Source organism: Nelumbo lutea, chromosome 3 (genome assembly GCF_056320005.1).
Source record: "Nelumbo lutea isolate HS-2025 chromosome 3, American lotus-T2T, whole genome shotgun sequence".
Lineage (NCBI taxonomy): Eukaryota > Viridiplantae > Streptophyta > Magnoliopsida > Proteales > Nelumbonaceae > Nelumbo > Nelumbo lutea.
Window position 1 is genome coordinate 63,912,289 of NC_142686.1, and position 16,900 is coordinate 63,929,188.

The 16,900-nt window shown below is 37.0% G+C and overlaps 1 protein-coding gene across 1 annotated transcript; it reads right to left on the bottom strand.

Annotated features, from left to right (window-relative positions):
* Positions 1 to 884: 884 nt before the first annotated feature.
* Positions 885 to 15,969, bottom strand: LOC148865330 (uncharacterized). Its single transcript, XM_088977482.1, has 6 exons — positions 15,545 to 15,969; positions 12,279 to 12,478; positions 2,669 to 2,809; positions 2,499 to 2,579; positions 1,408 to 1,535; positions 885 to 1,303 (listed from the first exon to the last, which is right to left on the bottom strand). The coding sequence occupies exons 1-6, from the start codon at positions 15,768 to 15,770 to the stop codon at positions 1,258 to 1,260; spliced, it is 822 nt and encodes a 273-aa protein (XP_088833608.1). The 5' UTR covers positions 15,771 to 15,969; the 3' UTR covers positions 885 to 1,257.
* Positions 15,970 to 16,900: the final 931 nt, after the last annotated feature.

Below are 16,900 nucleotides of genomic sequence, written 5' to 3' on the forward strand. Positions count from 1 at the left end.
TATCCCTAAGTAGGAGTCTTATGACATTTCTAATTGGGCCATTATTAGTTTTATTATTTTAACTAATTTTTATATAGAATGCAAATGGTTTATTTTATTACTTTTTATTATTAGTTTTCATTTCCTATTAATATTAATTATGAACTACTTTCCTAATTCTTATTAGTTGCTAGATAAAAACTTTCTCAAATTTAATAATTTTTTTTATTAATTTTAAGTTATGATTTTCTAACAACTAACCAATTAAATAGAATTTGAATATGAAACAAATAAATGGAATTTGGATGAGAGTAAAATTTTCTCTCTTTGGAATTCAATAGGCTAATAATAGAAGAAGCTTATAGAAATATGCTAAAATATGTTAGTGATCGGAAGGAGCGACCTATGTCTTAGAATTATCTCTCTCTCTCTCTCTCATTATTTTTAGATGATTTGACTATTTATGATATTTTTATTAACTAATTTTTAAATTGTTATTTGTTTATGGGTTGGATTGGGCTCATACTGGCCTTGAAATTTGTGGGCTTGTTGTGGACATGGGCCTAGACCAAAATGAAATGATCACCCCATAAGCAAATTGCTTTTGGTTTATTAAATTAATGAGGATAGGAGAGAGAATAAAATAAGAAAGAAAAAAAAAAGAAAGAGAATGAATTTTAAACAATTTAATGGAGTAATTGAGAAGAGAGGAAATTAGCAGAACGAGTTATTGAAGGAGAGAGTTAATAGAATGATTAATGAGGAGAGGTAATCAAAGGAATTAATGAGAAAAAGAAAAGAGAGAATTAATGGCGAGTTAATGAAGAGAGATGAAAGTCTTAAAGACTTGTAAGACTAATGGGCATTTACATGAGGGCATGCTAGAGAATAGAAACCCATTCAGGGACCTCACCAAACAACAATTTTTTAGGTTGAACAGTTCTTTGAGAAGGACAGTAGATTGACCACCTGGGTCAGTAGCGTACATCTCAAATGATAGGATTATCTGTCCATTGTTTGCATCCTGTACAGCCGATCTCTTAATCTAGTAGATCGCTTGGACTTCTGAAAACTGTTCAAAAACTAAGTTCAATATGGATAGAGAAAATTGTAAAACTACCATTTAAATTCAAGGGTGGCAGAACAGAAGAAAGTTCAGAGGAGAAACGGTAGTAAAAGGAAGCTACTCTTGGCAAGTGTTGTTCAGATTAGACTGCAGTGAATATCAATAAACATCAGTCGCATCACAAGTTGGCCAATTAAGTTGCTGACGACCATTTAGACAAACGATGGCATCCTCATCACAAGTTGACCGTCCATAGCACTGCAAATCGAATATGCACAAGCAACAGTCACAATTTAATGCTTGCTGTACGGACGAAAGATATTGATGGAATTAATTGCCTATGGTTGAAATTGGTAGTTTACCTCTTGATATAATAGTAACAGAAGTCGGCCAAAATAAAGGTCTGAATAATTTCTGAAAGAAAAACTACTGGTAGCCACAAGTACCCAGTTCCATGGAGGAATATATAGGACCCACGGGTTTCAATGACCTGCACCACACATGGAGTTTGAATACAGAAAAACTTACAAATAGTATGAGTACCATCCATACCGGAAAGATTTTATACCAGAAAAACTTACAGCCCATCAACCGGTCTCACAAAAGGGGTGACCAATCAGGTAGTATTCAAAGTTCACGTCAAATCTCTTCTGGTATCATAGATTTTACCATACCATATTTCTCTAACTTTTTATTTAAAAAAAAAAAGGTATTTGTGAAATGACTATTTTCTTTCTCTAAGATGGAAAATATTAGATACTATGGAAACATTACAATAGTACATGTTTACAGCTTGTTGCCGTGAACACTGGGAATTGAATCAAGTGATATCCGGTTAACTTTCTACTTCTCCTATATCAATGTTGTTTTTTCATCAGTAATTACCTGTCAAAATTTCTTTTTCCTCTCTCTTTCTTGCCCTAGTTTGGTTGAATATGAAGGTCAGTTTATATAATTGTCATGAAAGAGCCTTCACGATAGTGGAGAGATAATCATGTTTAAGATGAGAAAACGAAAGAAGCATTAACATCCTGCCAACTGTCGCACATATAGCCGATAAACCAGGAAGGGGGTTAGGAACCACTATTCTTGTTGTTCCACCTTGGAGATTGCCTAGGCCAAAAGATAACCTGACAATCAGCCTGCTTCAGAAAGCCGTTATGATTTATGAATGATCAGGAAAACAGCATTGCAACTAGCCCAGGAAAATGTCTACTAATTGACAATAAGCATTACAGGACTGGATTTTGGCCTTGGGGATCTCTAAGTTTCAACCCTAGAAATGGTGGGTTCCAATCCCTACATGTTAGATACAGATGCATATAGACACGGAGCTTGCTAATTGCCCTTCAATTCAAACATGAGAAATTTTAAAAATTACACTTACCGTGATTATACATATAATGCCTAAGTAATTTCATGCGTAGCACAATATTTTCTTGCTATAACTCACCCGGAGGATCCAATGAGCACAGCCCAAAAATCTTGCAACACCCAATGCAAAAACGTAATGAGCAGTAAACGGCTCAACCATCTAAAACATTTAACCAAGAGAGACTATTAGTGATTAAAGAATAATAAACCACTGAATTAGAAGCTTAAAGAACCCAGCGGGATCCAAACCTTCGCATTCTGCATCAGTCGAAGTTGAGGCAGGACTGATACAGATTCCAAATACACACAAAAGGCCCAAAGCATTCTGTTGATAAGTAGATGATGTGTATAAGGTTTGACAATTAGTGCAAAGATTGCAGAAGGAATCACCTGCACGAAATGATAATTTATTATGAAGAAGTGTACTCACAAAATAAAACAAATATTAATTTTTCTTTACTAGTTACTCTAGATATTTACAAGTTTCTTAAATTCCACAACCGAGGCTTTTACTTCAATCATTTTTGAGTGAGTAAATTAATTAACTCAAGAGAATAAAGTGTGATGGTGAAATAATGCTTCAACTCCTATAAATACATGGATATCCATAAGAAGCAAATATATATGCCAGTGGGTACCATGGCTCCTCCATGGTAGCAATCACAGGGTATTCAGGCTCATCAGGATGAACCGCTCAATGCGTACAAAACAGGATCCAGAATGGAAAGAATTACTGGCCTAATCATGTAAAGCAGTCTCTCCTATAGTAAGAAAAATGTGGCTATACCTATCTGATAGGTAGGTTAATTTTGTGACCTTGAGTGGCAGAGGCCATTATATTGTGGGCCCTTAACTCCCTCGGTGGTATCAAAATTAGAACCATGGAGAGAGTAAGGATCCTACTGTCCTGTCCTGACTTGGGGTTTCCTTGATGTTAGAATGGTGAGCATTCCTTCTCTTCCTCCTCCATCATCATCATCTAAGTCTGGTCCCAATTATATGGGATTGGCTACACGAATCCTGTTTTGCCATTTCGTTCAATTCACACAGAAAGACAAATCAGGATCAACCCTTCTTTATCTGGGCTTGGGACCAGCGGTACAAGACAAGCTCACACTGGCAGAGTTGAAAGTATTCCTCCTTAAGACAATTAATTTAGTAAGGTTCTTGATAGAAACTTGCAGGTTAACACTAATATAAGGTCTATATAATGTTTTACTATGCTAGCAAGAGTTAAAGCACCATAGACTACAGTGAGAAAAAAAAATGTTTGGGAAAATCAAGTTAAGTTTAAGACAATAAGTTATCAGTCAAAATTGACCTACATTACGATTTATGTTCTCACAGAAAGGCCATACAGAGCAGATTGCAAATGACGTGGCAGGTAAAGTTTAAAATAAAATAATTAAAAATCCTGTTCTATAAAATGGTACTTCATTTATAAAAATAAGTTATTCAGGTCATATCAACCTAAATTGTATGATTCATGTACCAATTGCAGATCATCCGTTGATTACACAAAGCACAAATAGTCTGAGGCCTTATGTTATAAACCCAAAAATTTTTGCTTCGTGTACTGATTCCCACATTCTGACTTGAATTTTGTAATCAGAGGCAGGTCTTCTATTCAACTTGTCCGTGGTGTTTATCATACTGGGATTTCATCTGTTGTTGGGCCTGTAGCAAATTTATTTTGAGCTCCTCAAGAAAGCTGTCTCTTGCTGTTAGGTGGTTGGCAACAGGAGCTACTGAAGTGGATCTCTATCATAGGGAAAAATGGGGGAGGGTCACGCCCATAAAGTGCCTTGAATGGGGTCACACCTGTAGAGATATGGAATATTGGAATGTGGAATTGTACGACAGTTCGGCCCATGAGATCCACTGGGCCCACTGGCATGGATTACCACTGACAAAACATCACAAATATGTTTCCAAACATCTATTAATGGCCTCCATTTGACCATCCGTCCAAGGGTGGTAACTTGTAGAGGTGTTGAGAGTAGAGCCTTGGAGCTTGAAATATTCACACCAGAAATTACTTAAGAAGGTAGGATCACAACCTGAGAGAATGCCTTAGATGTGCCATGTAGGTGTGTGATTTCTCTACTGTTGTGACACTATATGGATGAGACAATGGCATGAAATTAGCATACTTAGGCGGTCAACCACCACTAAGATAATAGAGTAGCCTTCTCATTTGAGTAGGCCCACAATGAAATCAAGAAAGGTTTCTTCACACACTAAGTTTGGTATCTTTACGGGTTGGTACTGGAGATTGGGCCTCATATTTTTGGTGTTGACAAGTTGGGCATGGTGCAACAAATTCCTTAATAATGCACTTCATGCCTATCCAATAATAATGTGATGCAATGTGATGATATGTTCTTACAGTACCTGAGTGTCCTCCTTTTGGCGAGCTATGGTACAATTGCAACCGGCGTTTAGGAAACTGGACTGGACTGGCCGGTTGGACAGATTGAACAGTGACCTGGGACCCTGGCTGGTTTGGTCACACCCCAATAACCGCATTTGTTAAAAAATTGATGAAAATGGGCTGACCAGCCAATTTAACCAAAAAACCGGTGAATCGGTCCCGGTTTCATGAAACTGCTCAGGTCCTTAAATAATTTAAATTTTAAAATGTGTTTAAAGAGTTGAACCCATGACTTCTTGTTTTCATGTAGTACTTAATTACCACTAATCCACCTCTTTACTTATATCAATTAATGACTCTTTATTGTGCAAATTACTTTATTATGCACGTATTTTAAAGAAAATATATATTAAGAGCCTTGGACCTTAGTCATTTACTTTAAAAATTAAGGAAATTGCTATCCATCTACCATATTTAAATATATTAAAATTTGTAAATATATTATATATTTATATGACCCGTAATATATATATAGATACATAGATAGATAGATAGATAGATGTATGTATGTATATGCCACATCATCATGGTTCAACCCTAGTTGAACCTATGACTCATGAACCTCTCCTCAGTTCTATGACCGGTCCAATTCTTTGAACATTGATTGCAACAACTGGGGAAAGTGTGCTTAAGTGGATGAGAAGACCATGTTTGCCTTATAGAAAAGAGTTGAACCTTCCACTGAGTAGCCAGGTACTAGTTCTAGATCTTGGGCCCATTTAGAGTGTATTTTGTAAGTTGGAATCTTCTTAGGCTTCTTGCTTGAGAATGTCTAGTAGTAAGTATTGTGGTTGTGAGACTAATAGAGAAGAGATTTCATACATGAGTGACAGGGCACCTGTCACTCTATTGGAAGTATCAGGCTTATACTCGATCACATAATCAAAACCCAAGTTTCAAAATTTCGACACGTATCAAACCATATTGGCCAATACGTATCATATTGGAAGCCTCCCGATATGCCCCTACAGGGGGTGTTTCGGGGTTTAACCTGGTTTAGGGGGTAGAAGGGCCTTAGACCGACTTCTTTGAACCAGGTTCACAAAGAAAAGAAAAAGAAGAGGAGCAATGGCCGATATAGACTGATACACTGATGGCCTTGCTAAAATATGCTATTGGCTGGCCTACTTGCATAAGAATAGCACCTAGGCCACCCCGAAGCATCACATTCAAGAATAAAGGTTTTATTAAAATTTGGTAGGGCAAGTGTAGATGGGCTGGAGAGAGATTGCTTCAATTGATCAAATGTAGATTGATCGTGTTAGTCTACACAAAGGAACCCTTGCGCAAGAGTTGGGTTAATGGGCTTACCATCTATCCATAGTCCATACCTTTTATGAATTGCCTATAATATCTAGACAGACCCAAAAATCCCCTTGGGACTTTAATAGATGTGGGTTATTAGACAATGTATACCTTTAGTTCCAATCAAATTGATGTACATAAACATTTATCAATAAATGAATAAAGTACATTATTGTTTCATGTTCTTATTGGTGTGTTTCTGTGAATTACTCCTTAAACTGGACACTTATAAAACTCGTGTTAGTTTAGAATGTTCTTAGCCATTAGATAGACTTGGGGAGTTTAGAAGAAACATTGAACCCAATCCAATTTCCAGTTATGCCACCTTGGAGATAGATGGGCAAAACTGAAAAGTTGCACTTAACCCCAGATTGGATTATGATATTGCACTAGATTTTGGATTGAGTTGTCTTTGATGTGCTAACCAGTGAAATCCATCAAGGGTCAAATATCTAGGTATGTAGGGGCAATTTGGGAAATTACCTGAGTGGGTGATCATAGTGAACCACCTCCTTTGTCAGGCAAAGTGAATATCAGGGTTTACACTCTCCCTAATGGAAACATAAATTGTCAGTAGCGGATTTCAACTATATTTGAAATCTGATTTGTAAGATGTATTTATATGTTATATTATTATTTTATGAAAAAGGTTTGCAAAATGTTTTAATCCCAGGATCCATCCGAGTAGAGAGAGTGACACTGCATTTTGTAGTCAACGAAGAAGTCATTCCCTGTGGATAGTGTTTTGATGATTATGGGCCAAGTGGTTAGGTGTAAGAGACCATTACCGGGCTAATTACCTGATAGGCTTTATCTTATATAAGTCTATTATCCTTGGGTCTTCATAGGGCCCAAACTAAGCTCAAGCTGATTGGGTTAGGCGTTCACTATCCCTGAGAAGTGAATTAAGCCTAACCTCTTCCAGAGATGGGGCCAAATCCTTATGGACTTGTGTGAGACTTTTGTGGGTCCCACGCCATACAATATTTAGGCCCAAAGTGGCCATGCAACACCTTGGAACGTGAACCATTAAAGAAAATGGGCCTAAGGCCTATTACTTATATGATTAATTATGAGATCATTTGATAAGTTATCATGTGATTTTGGGTTGAAAATGGGTATGGCTCTGGATATGGGGCACCTATTCTCTTAAGAAGATAATGGTTATCAATTAAAGATAAAGTTCTGATCTAAATTTGATTTGGATCAACTCCTAATCAGATTAGGAGAGTGCTCTATATAAGGGGGGACTAAGAGGAGAGGGGTGAACTCACCAATTCTCTCTGCTCTCTTGCTCTCTTCTCTTCTCCCTTGCCTCCTAGAAACCCTAATTCAACCCAGCTGTGATAGGGGCTGATTTCCATCAGTTCTCTACTATGTTTTTGCAATAAAAACATCAGAGTATATCTGATTCACATACCCACCTCAATCCAAGCAAGTTGGGGACTGGTTTTGCTAAAACGGTGTTGCTGAATTGGCTTCATATACACACTGCACCATCTTCAGTTGGAGGCCGATTTTGGGATTGATATTGAGTGTGAACCACCACTCTAGGAGCTGCACATTGTGGTCTTTGTATCAGGTATAATCAGTTTCAATTTGGTTTTTAAACCTGGTCCAGTTCGGTGCAAGTTCGACCCCGAAATTTCAAATTTCAAAATTATCGGGAAATCGATTCCCAGGTGGGGTAGAAAATTTTTAAAAATTTGGCCAACCACTAAACCTGGTTCGGCCATGTTTAATATGATTTCTAACTCTTCCAACAAGTTGAGGCCAAGACTTGATGGCAACCGCTTTTTTTTGGGTTTGGTTGAGACAATGTCGTTGCTTACCATGTGACCCAAATAATAAATCCGGATTTTACCAAAATCACATTTAGATTCTTTAGCAAATAATTGATGATGCCATAATGTATTTGTTAGAGAATATTAACCTATTCAAGGACCTCATCTAACAGTTTAAGCTTTTAGGTTGAATGGTTCTCTAAGATGGTTCCAGAGCCACTTTTGACCAAGTGGTCTAGTGTTCGATTCTCATTACCCTCATTATAATTAATTAAGTTTCAGCACAAGGTATGGGTGGGCCTGTGCTTGTTCACACTTCAAGCCCAATGGGATTTCGTGTGAGCGGGCGTGTTAGAGAATATCAACCAATTCAAGGACCTCATCTAATAGTTTAAGCTTTTAGGTTGAATGGTTCTCTAAGAGTATTAAATGTGATTCTAATATGGTCTAAGTGAGAGGCCCAAGTATGAAACGATGAAGGTATGGATGAAATACCTCGTTCATGAGTGACTGAAAAATTGATGGTGTGTTTGCTAACCCAAATGGCATCACCAAAAACTCATAATGGCCGTCATGTGCCTTAAATGCAGTCTTGTGGACATCATCTAGGTGGATCCTTACTTGATGATAGCTGGATATTAAGTCCAATTTAGAGAAGATAGTGGCTGACCTGAGTTCATCCAAGAGCTCTTCAATCAGTAGTGTTGGAAACCTATCCTTCATGGTTATCTTGCTTAAGGCTCTGTAATCAATGCAAAAGCATCAAGTTCTACCTTTCTTTTTGACTAGAAGAACTGGTGAGGAATAAGGGATGGAACTAGGTTGTATATGTTGCTTTGATAGTAATTCAATAATGATTTTCTCTATCACTTTTCCGGGAATTTGGATACCTGTACACCCCAACATTTTTGGGTGGAGCACTCAGAGTAATAGGGATTCTATGATCACTTTGTCTTGATGGTAGTAATCCTTGAGGTTCTTTGAATACATCCGTAAAATCTCTCAAAAGTTGTTGAAGAGCTATATGGGCCTCATGATGTGGCTGATCCTGATCTGCTACTGCCAACATTAGGCTATCTAAACCTAGGCCCATACTCATCAAAAAATGGTGGTTCGACTTCCCACAACACTTGAACATGGACTAGAGACTATGGGCTTGGGCTGTTACATATCTAACACCTTGAAGGTGGCAGTCCACCCTATCTACAAAGAAGTCCATTGTCATGTGGCTCCAATCACATACCATTGGGCCTAGTTGGGTGAGCCAGTGGACTCCCAATACAATATCAGATCTTGAGAATGGTAGAGGGTGCAGATCAGTTTGAAAGAGATACCCTTGTATCTTCATGGTTACATCTTTGCATAGTCCTGAACAAGGAATGATATGGCCATTGGCTACCTAGACGTTGAAGGGTTGAGTCTAGTATACAGTTAGGCCTAGCTACTTAGATAAAATTTCAGAGACAAAGTTCAAGGTGTTGTCACTGTCTATCAACACAGACACTATCTTACCCAGCACTATACCTTCAACCCTCATCGTTCTTGGACAGCTGGACCCGTTTAAAGCATGTAGAGAGATCTCAGGGGCATCTGGACTTTTTTCTTCTACTGTATTTGGATTTGTAAGGTTTTCTACCACTTCAAGATCATCAGTTTGGAGGAGATGGACCTTTTGGACCTTGCATTTGTGTCCTGCGCCAAACTTCTCCTCGCAGTCATAGCAGAGACCACACTCACGACAGGCTTGCATTTTAGCCCACAAGAGCTTCTTGAAGGGAACCAGTGCTTGTGATGATGGTTTATTGGCTTGGGCTGGTGATATCATGGGCCCTGGACTATATCATGGGCTGGTGATCATCTTATCTTCTTTAGCCAATTTAACTTCTCCTCCTATAGCCTTGTGAATCATACAGTATCCATTACAAAGGAGGGATGCATGCTCTTCACTTCAACCTTGATATCCTCATGCACACCTCCAATGAAACACTCGAGCAAGGCTTTCTCTGGCCAACCTTGCACCCTGGTTTCAAGTTTTTTGAATTCTTGTTGGTATTCTCAAACAGTTTCCATATGACAAAGCTTGGGTAGAGATTCGCCTTGATCTTCAAACCTTGCTCCAAATCGAACGCATATAGATTCGGTGAAGTCTGCCCACGAAACTTGAGGGTGAGAGCAGCTAAACCACTAGAACCAGAGTATAACCTTGGCTTATAAATGGAACGAAGCAACTAAACTCGTTGGTTGTTGGGGGTCTGTGGAATTCAAAGTAGCGCTATCTTGAAAATCTAGGGAAGTGGATCATGGCCGACGTACCTAGGGAAATCAAGTTTCCCTAGTTGAATACTAGATTGTTGGTTGTGATCTCTGCCAAAACTTCATGATCTCCTTCCTGGTTGTTGGTGACCTTGTGCAGGCCGACCTCCACTTGGTTGATCCTGTCTTCTACGGTCTTAGATCGAATGCTTGACATTAGCTTTGATACCAACTGTTGGGTTTTTGCCCAAAACAAATACTAGTTCAAGATAGTATGATCTCTTGAGAAAGAGAGAGAGAAGTCTGAATCGAATCAAGGTAAGTCTCCTATTATGCTCAATTTTTATTTATAGATGTACACTATACCAACTATTAGTTGTAACAACTCAAGAATCTATTTGTAACCAAAGTTTTAAGACTCGGATCGGACACAAAACCATAATGTGTGATGGGTCACAGGTCAAATAGTTTTACTGCAAGTTGCAAAAAAATACAAAAAATAGAATTTGTATTTTATAATTCAATTGCAAGTGGCGTCTGGATGGTAAAAGTGTTGTTTCTTAACATAAATGACCAGGGTTCAAGATGTATTAAAGATACACAAAAATTCATAAAATGAATGATAGCTTGATGGTTTGGCACTTATAAGTTTGAGGTCTCAGGTTCAAGTCCTCCCACTTGTACAACGACTCTGCTGGATTTTGACTGGTTCTTCTGGTTTTTCTAAAACATAAAAACCGGGGATTAAAAAACCGGAATGCCTTCTGGTTCTCGGGTTAAAGGGTCTGGCCCCCCGGTCCGGTCCGAGTGTTAAAGCATTGCTTGTAAACAATTCAAGAATCCACTTGTACACCAAAATTCCCACTTGCATCGAGATGTTGTATAGCTGGCTTTACCCCACATTCCTTTTTCCTTGGATAGACTTTATGAATGATAGGCTTGTTTACTGGTTTTATTTTGTTCTTGGATTCTAACAGTTACCACCATGTCAGCTTCGTTCTAGGCCCCTCTTATTTTCTGTGATGGTAGGTTTAACAATCTATGATACTTTGATACCTGTATATGCCTACTGTATCGTTTTTGGGTATGATGCTGGATAGGCAGATACCGAATGAATACTTCTAGATGTATTCTAAAGCATTAACATTCTTAAAATATGTAAATTTAAACATTTTAACAAATTATACTATAAAAATATCTGCACAACCTACATATTTAATTAAATTTGCAAGACATAAGTCTTGAGAAATGGCATTTAGCTTCAAAAACTAGATATAAATGCATGATATAAGCATATTGCATGGGATACCCATATACATATGTGTGTTCAGGATTTTTAGGAAATAGAGTCATATCCTCATTTTCCATGTTTGTATTTGTGTCTGTATCTGTATTTGGACAATGGGCATCATAGGTAACAATTCCTTAAAGTGAGAGTTTTGGGTGTGTTGGAGTTTAGGGTTTTCTACACGTGAGAGGCAGCTCACTTTGTATTCTCTATTGTTGTTCTCTATAGTGGATTTCTTCTCCTCCATCACCCATGGACATAGGCCAAAGGCCAAACCACAAAAATTGCTGTGTGCTCTGTTTCTTTCTTCTTTTTTCTTGCTTCTCATATCTCTGTTTTTCGCTTCACTTTACTGTGCCATTTGAATCTGGGTTTCTGGGTTTTGTGCATCAGTTACAAAAAAGACAAGCAAGCTTTGTCCTCCTTGGGCACCACTAGAGAAAATCTCTGAGGGACCAGTTACTCACCAGTCACCACCTGAACCTATACTCCACACCCTAGAATAATTTAAATAAATATATTAAAAATCTTGGTGAGCATCCGCAGTGTATGCCTCTGCCCTAGGCTATCCCATGTTATGATTGAGGTCAGGATATTTTGTCCTTGATCTATGAATGTGATTAGGTTGCTACCACAATCAAGTCTTCAGCAACCCTACTCTGCCCATTAAGTCCAATTTTCTGAACATAAATACAATAGGAAGGATATAACATGGATTAACAGCTTTAGAAAGAATAAAAAGTCTTTTAATGCAAGAAATAAACTTCCAGAGATGAATGAGAGAAAATGCTTTACCAAATAATATATTGGCATATTGTCAAGTTCCTTGATATAGCTCGACGTCAATTTGAACCGTATCATGTAAATAACCCAAAGAGTTGAAACACATGTTGCAAAATCAAGCACAGTATGAATGTCACCCTCCATGACAAAACTGCAATAGAGTCTCACAGCTAGGAATATAGCAGTGATCTCTTGAGTCTTCAAAGAAAGACCTAAAGAAAGCATTATTGGTCAGAAACATTACAATTTAATAATTAAAATATAATTTAAACAAATTTATTATGTCAGAAAGAGCACATTCTAAGCTTGCACCTATGAAGGACCTTTAGAGCTATGCTGTATTCTGATAAAGAAATAGTTAATTTGTCCCAATATGAAGTGGAACTAGGTGTTACTTCCCCTCTTTTCTGCATTTATGAAGGACCTTTAGAGCTATGCTGTATTCTGATAAAGAAATAGTTAATTTGTCCCAATATGAAGTGGAACTAGGTGTTACTTCCCCTCTTTTCTGCATTTTAAATGTAAATTAGGCCTAAGACTTAATTTCATAAAAAGCTATCTGTAAAGGATAACTTCAGAAAAAGTTAACAACTTCTATTACTTTTTATAATAAGTATATAAAAATATCCATTACTTTATGTTTAACATGCAGGAAAATTAGAGAGTAGTGCACATAATTGGAGAATGGACTTTAAAATGTCAACCTAAAAAAAATACAAAATACCAACTAAATCCCATGCTTAACTCTATGGGCTGTAGTTAAAGCCTATTTATAATCCTTAAACAAAGGAATCTTGCATTGAATAAATAATAGCTATTGGAAATTGTATGTAACTTTAAGTGCCTCTGTAGAACATTCAAACAGATGCTCTACTCAAGGCCTGATTCATACCTCCAAAAAGTGATCTGCTCCTTTTTTCAACCTTGAACTCTGGAAGATTCCTTATTTGGAAAGTATCATGATTGTCAATTCCAAAACCTCTCGGTTTAAGTTTAAGTATATTTACTTGATTCCTTCTAAGAAAATATTGACTTACATCATTCAACATCCATAGCAATTGCCATTTCACTGAACCCTACACCTCTCTTGTTTATGGTTTTAAATGTATATGTTATATACTTGTACTAGTTAGGGTCAATGGGCTTGGTTGGTTCAAAAATACATGGCCTAATTCCCATGTTGATTAGTCTCGCTGTGATATCTAAACTGAAGCCTAAGTATATTATGAAAAAAGAGATGAATACCAAATGAACTAAAAGTTCAGTTTAGCACCACCTGCGCATCCCATCCCTGAAATAGGGTTTGCTTCTGTGTTATGAAGATAACTTGAAAAATGAAAAGTTCATCTGGTAGGATTGGCATGATGTTGAACCGTATGGGCAATCTAATCTTTCGATCCATCGTCATAAGATGTAAGGTTCTCATCTTGAGAGAGATACATACAATAGCAGAAGAACAAGCTGGATTATTGTAGGAATTCAATAGCAAAACATCTAGCATGTAAATCAACAAGTTAAAAATATATTGTGGAATGATTAGTGGAAGAACCTAATCAAATGTGTCACTAGGAGATAATTTCTATTCAAATGTGTCACTAGATTTTAAATACCTTGACTATTTTTTTATCTATAAAACCAAATTTTATTAAAATATTGACAAATTATACAATAGTTACACCATAAAGGGATAAAACTTATTCCAATCGATCAAGAAAATTTTATACAAAAGGCTTCCTTGGAACCTCCCCCCAATACATTTAGACTCTATTTATCCCTCCCCTTGCCTAGCCATACTATTTGCACATCTAGGCACCCATTGAAAGGTAACCTCCAACTCCTTCAGCCAAATATCTGACTTCTCTTAGATTATATATGTAAGATCATATTCATTGTAGTTGTTTTTCAACCATCTCACCACCACTTTAGAATCACCCTCCACAACAATGTCTCAATATTAAAGAGTTTTCCCCAGATTTAGACCATGTAATACACTCAACAATTGAGCCCTTGTTGAGTCACCATGTCCTATAGGCCCTGAAAAAAGAGCCAGAACATTTCCATCAGCATGTCTGAGTACACCCCAATACCAGAAATCTCTGGATTTCCAATGCTACAACCATCAAAATTCATTTTAACCTTTATTGGGGCAGACGGCCACCAAGGAATAAGTCTAGCTCTAAAAGACAACGAGCTAGCAAGTGCTTGCCAATTCCTTTCTATGTTCAAAAGAAATACAATTAGCATCACCATGCACCCAATGTGCTGCTTTAATCAATATAGTTTCAACTATCGCTTCCCTGGCTTGGCATTTGTCCTCAAAGATCCTTTTGTTCTCCTCCCATATTGTCCATAAAAAAGCCTGCCCAAGTACATCACCAAAGTACTTTCCCACTTTTTCTTGGTGGCAAAAAAAAAAAATGCTGCACTGAATAAACTTCATAAACCAATTGAGGATTCCACCGCTTTCCAAGGAGTTGCCAAAGAAATAAATACCTTGATTATTAAAAGAAGAGAAAGTACAAACAAAACAATATCTTTGATTGCCCTTCAAGAGGACCTTTTGGTCCATACAGAAAATGAGATTCTCAACTAGAGCCTTATTTACAAGGAAGCATATGATGAGTAGCTGAAATAGAACCCCTTTTGTTTGCCAGCTATGCAAAGATTCGTGCACTACACTGTAAGAAGAACAAAATCTCCAAATGCAACATAACAAAATTTCTAAAAATAATTTGCTTTTATAAGGAAACGGAAAAGGAGAAATTTTGTACAAGATTTTATATTACAGTACCCAGTAATTAATAGCTAGTGTTTTCCAATGCCCAATTCGACTCTCGCCATATACTCATATAAAAAATAGCAATCCTATTTAAAAAAAAATAACAAGTAAAAAAATAAAAAATTTGCTTTTATAAAGAAACAGAGAAGGGAAAACTTTATACAAGATTTTATACTACAGTATCCACTTACTAATAGCTAATGTTTTTCAACGTCCAAATTGGGTATTTCCAGATACCCATATAATAAATAAAAATCCTATTTAAAAATTAAAAAGTAAATCTCTTTATCTTCTCCAGTCTCCATATCATCACTATGAGTATCTTCTAAGCATTTTACTTCGCTATTTCACAACAATTTTCTTACAATCATATACCACATCAATGCTAAACAACAGAGGATAAAGCACAACAAAATTTCGTAAAAAAAAAAAATTAAGCACAACAATCTCAAATAACCAAACATGCTAGAAATTGAGCAGCGGGACAGAGCGTAGATACCAGAACAAGTCTTCTGGGTGGTGAGCTTGTATATCAAGACTATAATTCCTACCGCGTGAATTGCTTCCGAGGCGACGAAGAAGTGGTTGTGATCTTTAACAAAGAGTTGCAGAACAACCAAAGAACAGATCATAGAGGCCACAACCAGGAAAATCTTCACTTTCATGGACTGTCTCCGAACCCATCCGAACAATACGTTTACAGGCGAGTTCCTCCTCCTCCCCATGCCGTCTTGATTCTTCTTCTTCTCCTGACCGAACCAATCGATCGATGAATAGAACAAGAGTGATTCAGAGAAGAGAAAGAAGTCGCAGTCTTGCTGTTGCAGAGACAAAAGTAAGAGACGTTTGTTTTGGTGAAATGAGTCAATGAGGACACGAAAAAGACATGCAAGCAAAAGTAGGCGAGAATCTGCGATACGGGGATTTTCCACTTATTAGTATAATAGCCAATAATTTACTGATACGTGTCCTAAATATTTATTAATACTCAAGTGTCATTAGTTTTTGACTTTGACGAGTTGGACTTTGAAGAAAAAGATGTGTTCCAACTTCCAATAGATCAGGTTCTACAGAGTAGTTTCTAGGTTATTTAATTGTAAAATAAATAAGATTGGAATCTATTTAATAGCCATAAAATGCGTTGGATTTGGAAAATTAGGCTCAGTTCGGAAAGAGTATAAATAGAAACATGTACAGTACAAATACATACAAAATAATATATGTTAAATGCTTTTGGACCAAGTCTAGATGACCTGCCAATAAAATATGTTCCAACACCCCAAACATGATCTGACACCACACATTTCATACTTGGTCGATCCCATTTTTATGGTGGATCCCAATCTCATTGTGAGATGTACAATATTGGATCTTGTTAGAAGGGTGTTGAAACACATTTTGTTGGTTGGACTAATGTTCTAAGAATTGGACTGGGCATAAAACCAGAAAGGGGAGAGGTTCATGGGTTAAGAGGTTCAATTGGGGTTAAACTGCGGTTACGTGACATATACATATACATTTTACATCTTTTAATATACTTAAATATGGTGTATTGATGACAAGTTCCTAAATTTCTAAAGCAAATTATTAGGGTTAAGTCTCTTAATTTACATTTTTTTAATACATGCATAATAAAGTAATATTTACAACAAAGAGTCATTAATTAACAAAAGTTATGAGGTGGACTAATGGTAATTAAGCAATATATGAAAATAAGAGGTCATTGTTTTGAATCTTGTTAAGCACATTTTAAACTTTTTATTAGTTAAGGACCCGAGCGGTTTCATGAAACTAGGACTGATTCACCAGTTTTCCGGTTAAGCCGGCCGGTCAGTCGATTTTTAACCAAGGCAAT

Bases quoted from the DNA above. Each gene is read 5' to 3' on its own strand.
- LOC148865330 (XM_088977482.1), bottom strand. From the start codon at position 15,770: ATGGGGAGGAGGAGGAACTCGCCTGTAAACGTATTGTTCGGATGGGTT. The intron at 2,580-2,668 runs GTTTGGATCCCG...TAAATGTTTTAG, and splicing joins GACTGATGCAGAATGCGAAG to ATGGTTGAGCCGTTTACTGC. The intron at 1,304-1,407 runs GTAAACTACCAA...TTCGATTTGCAG, and splicing joins TGTTACTATTATATCAAGAG to TGCTATGGACGGTCAACTTG.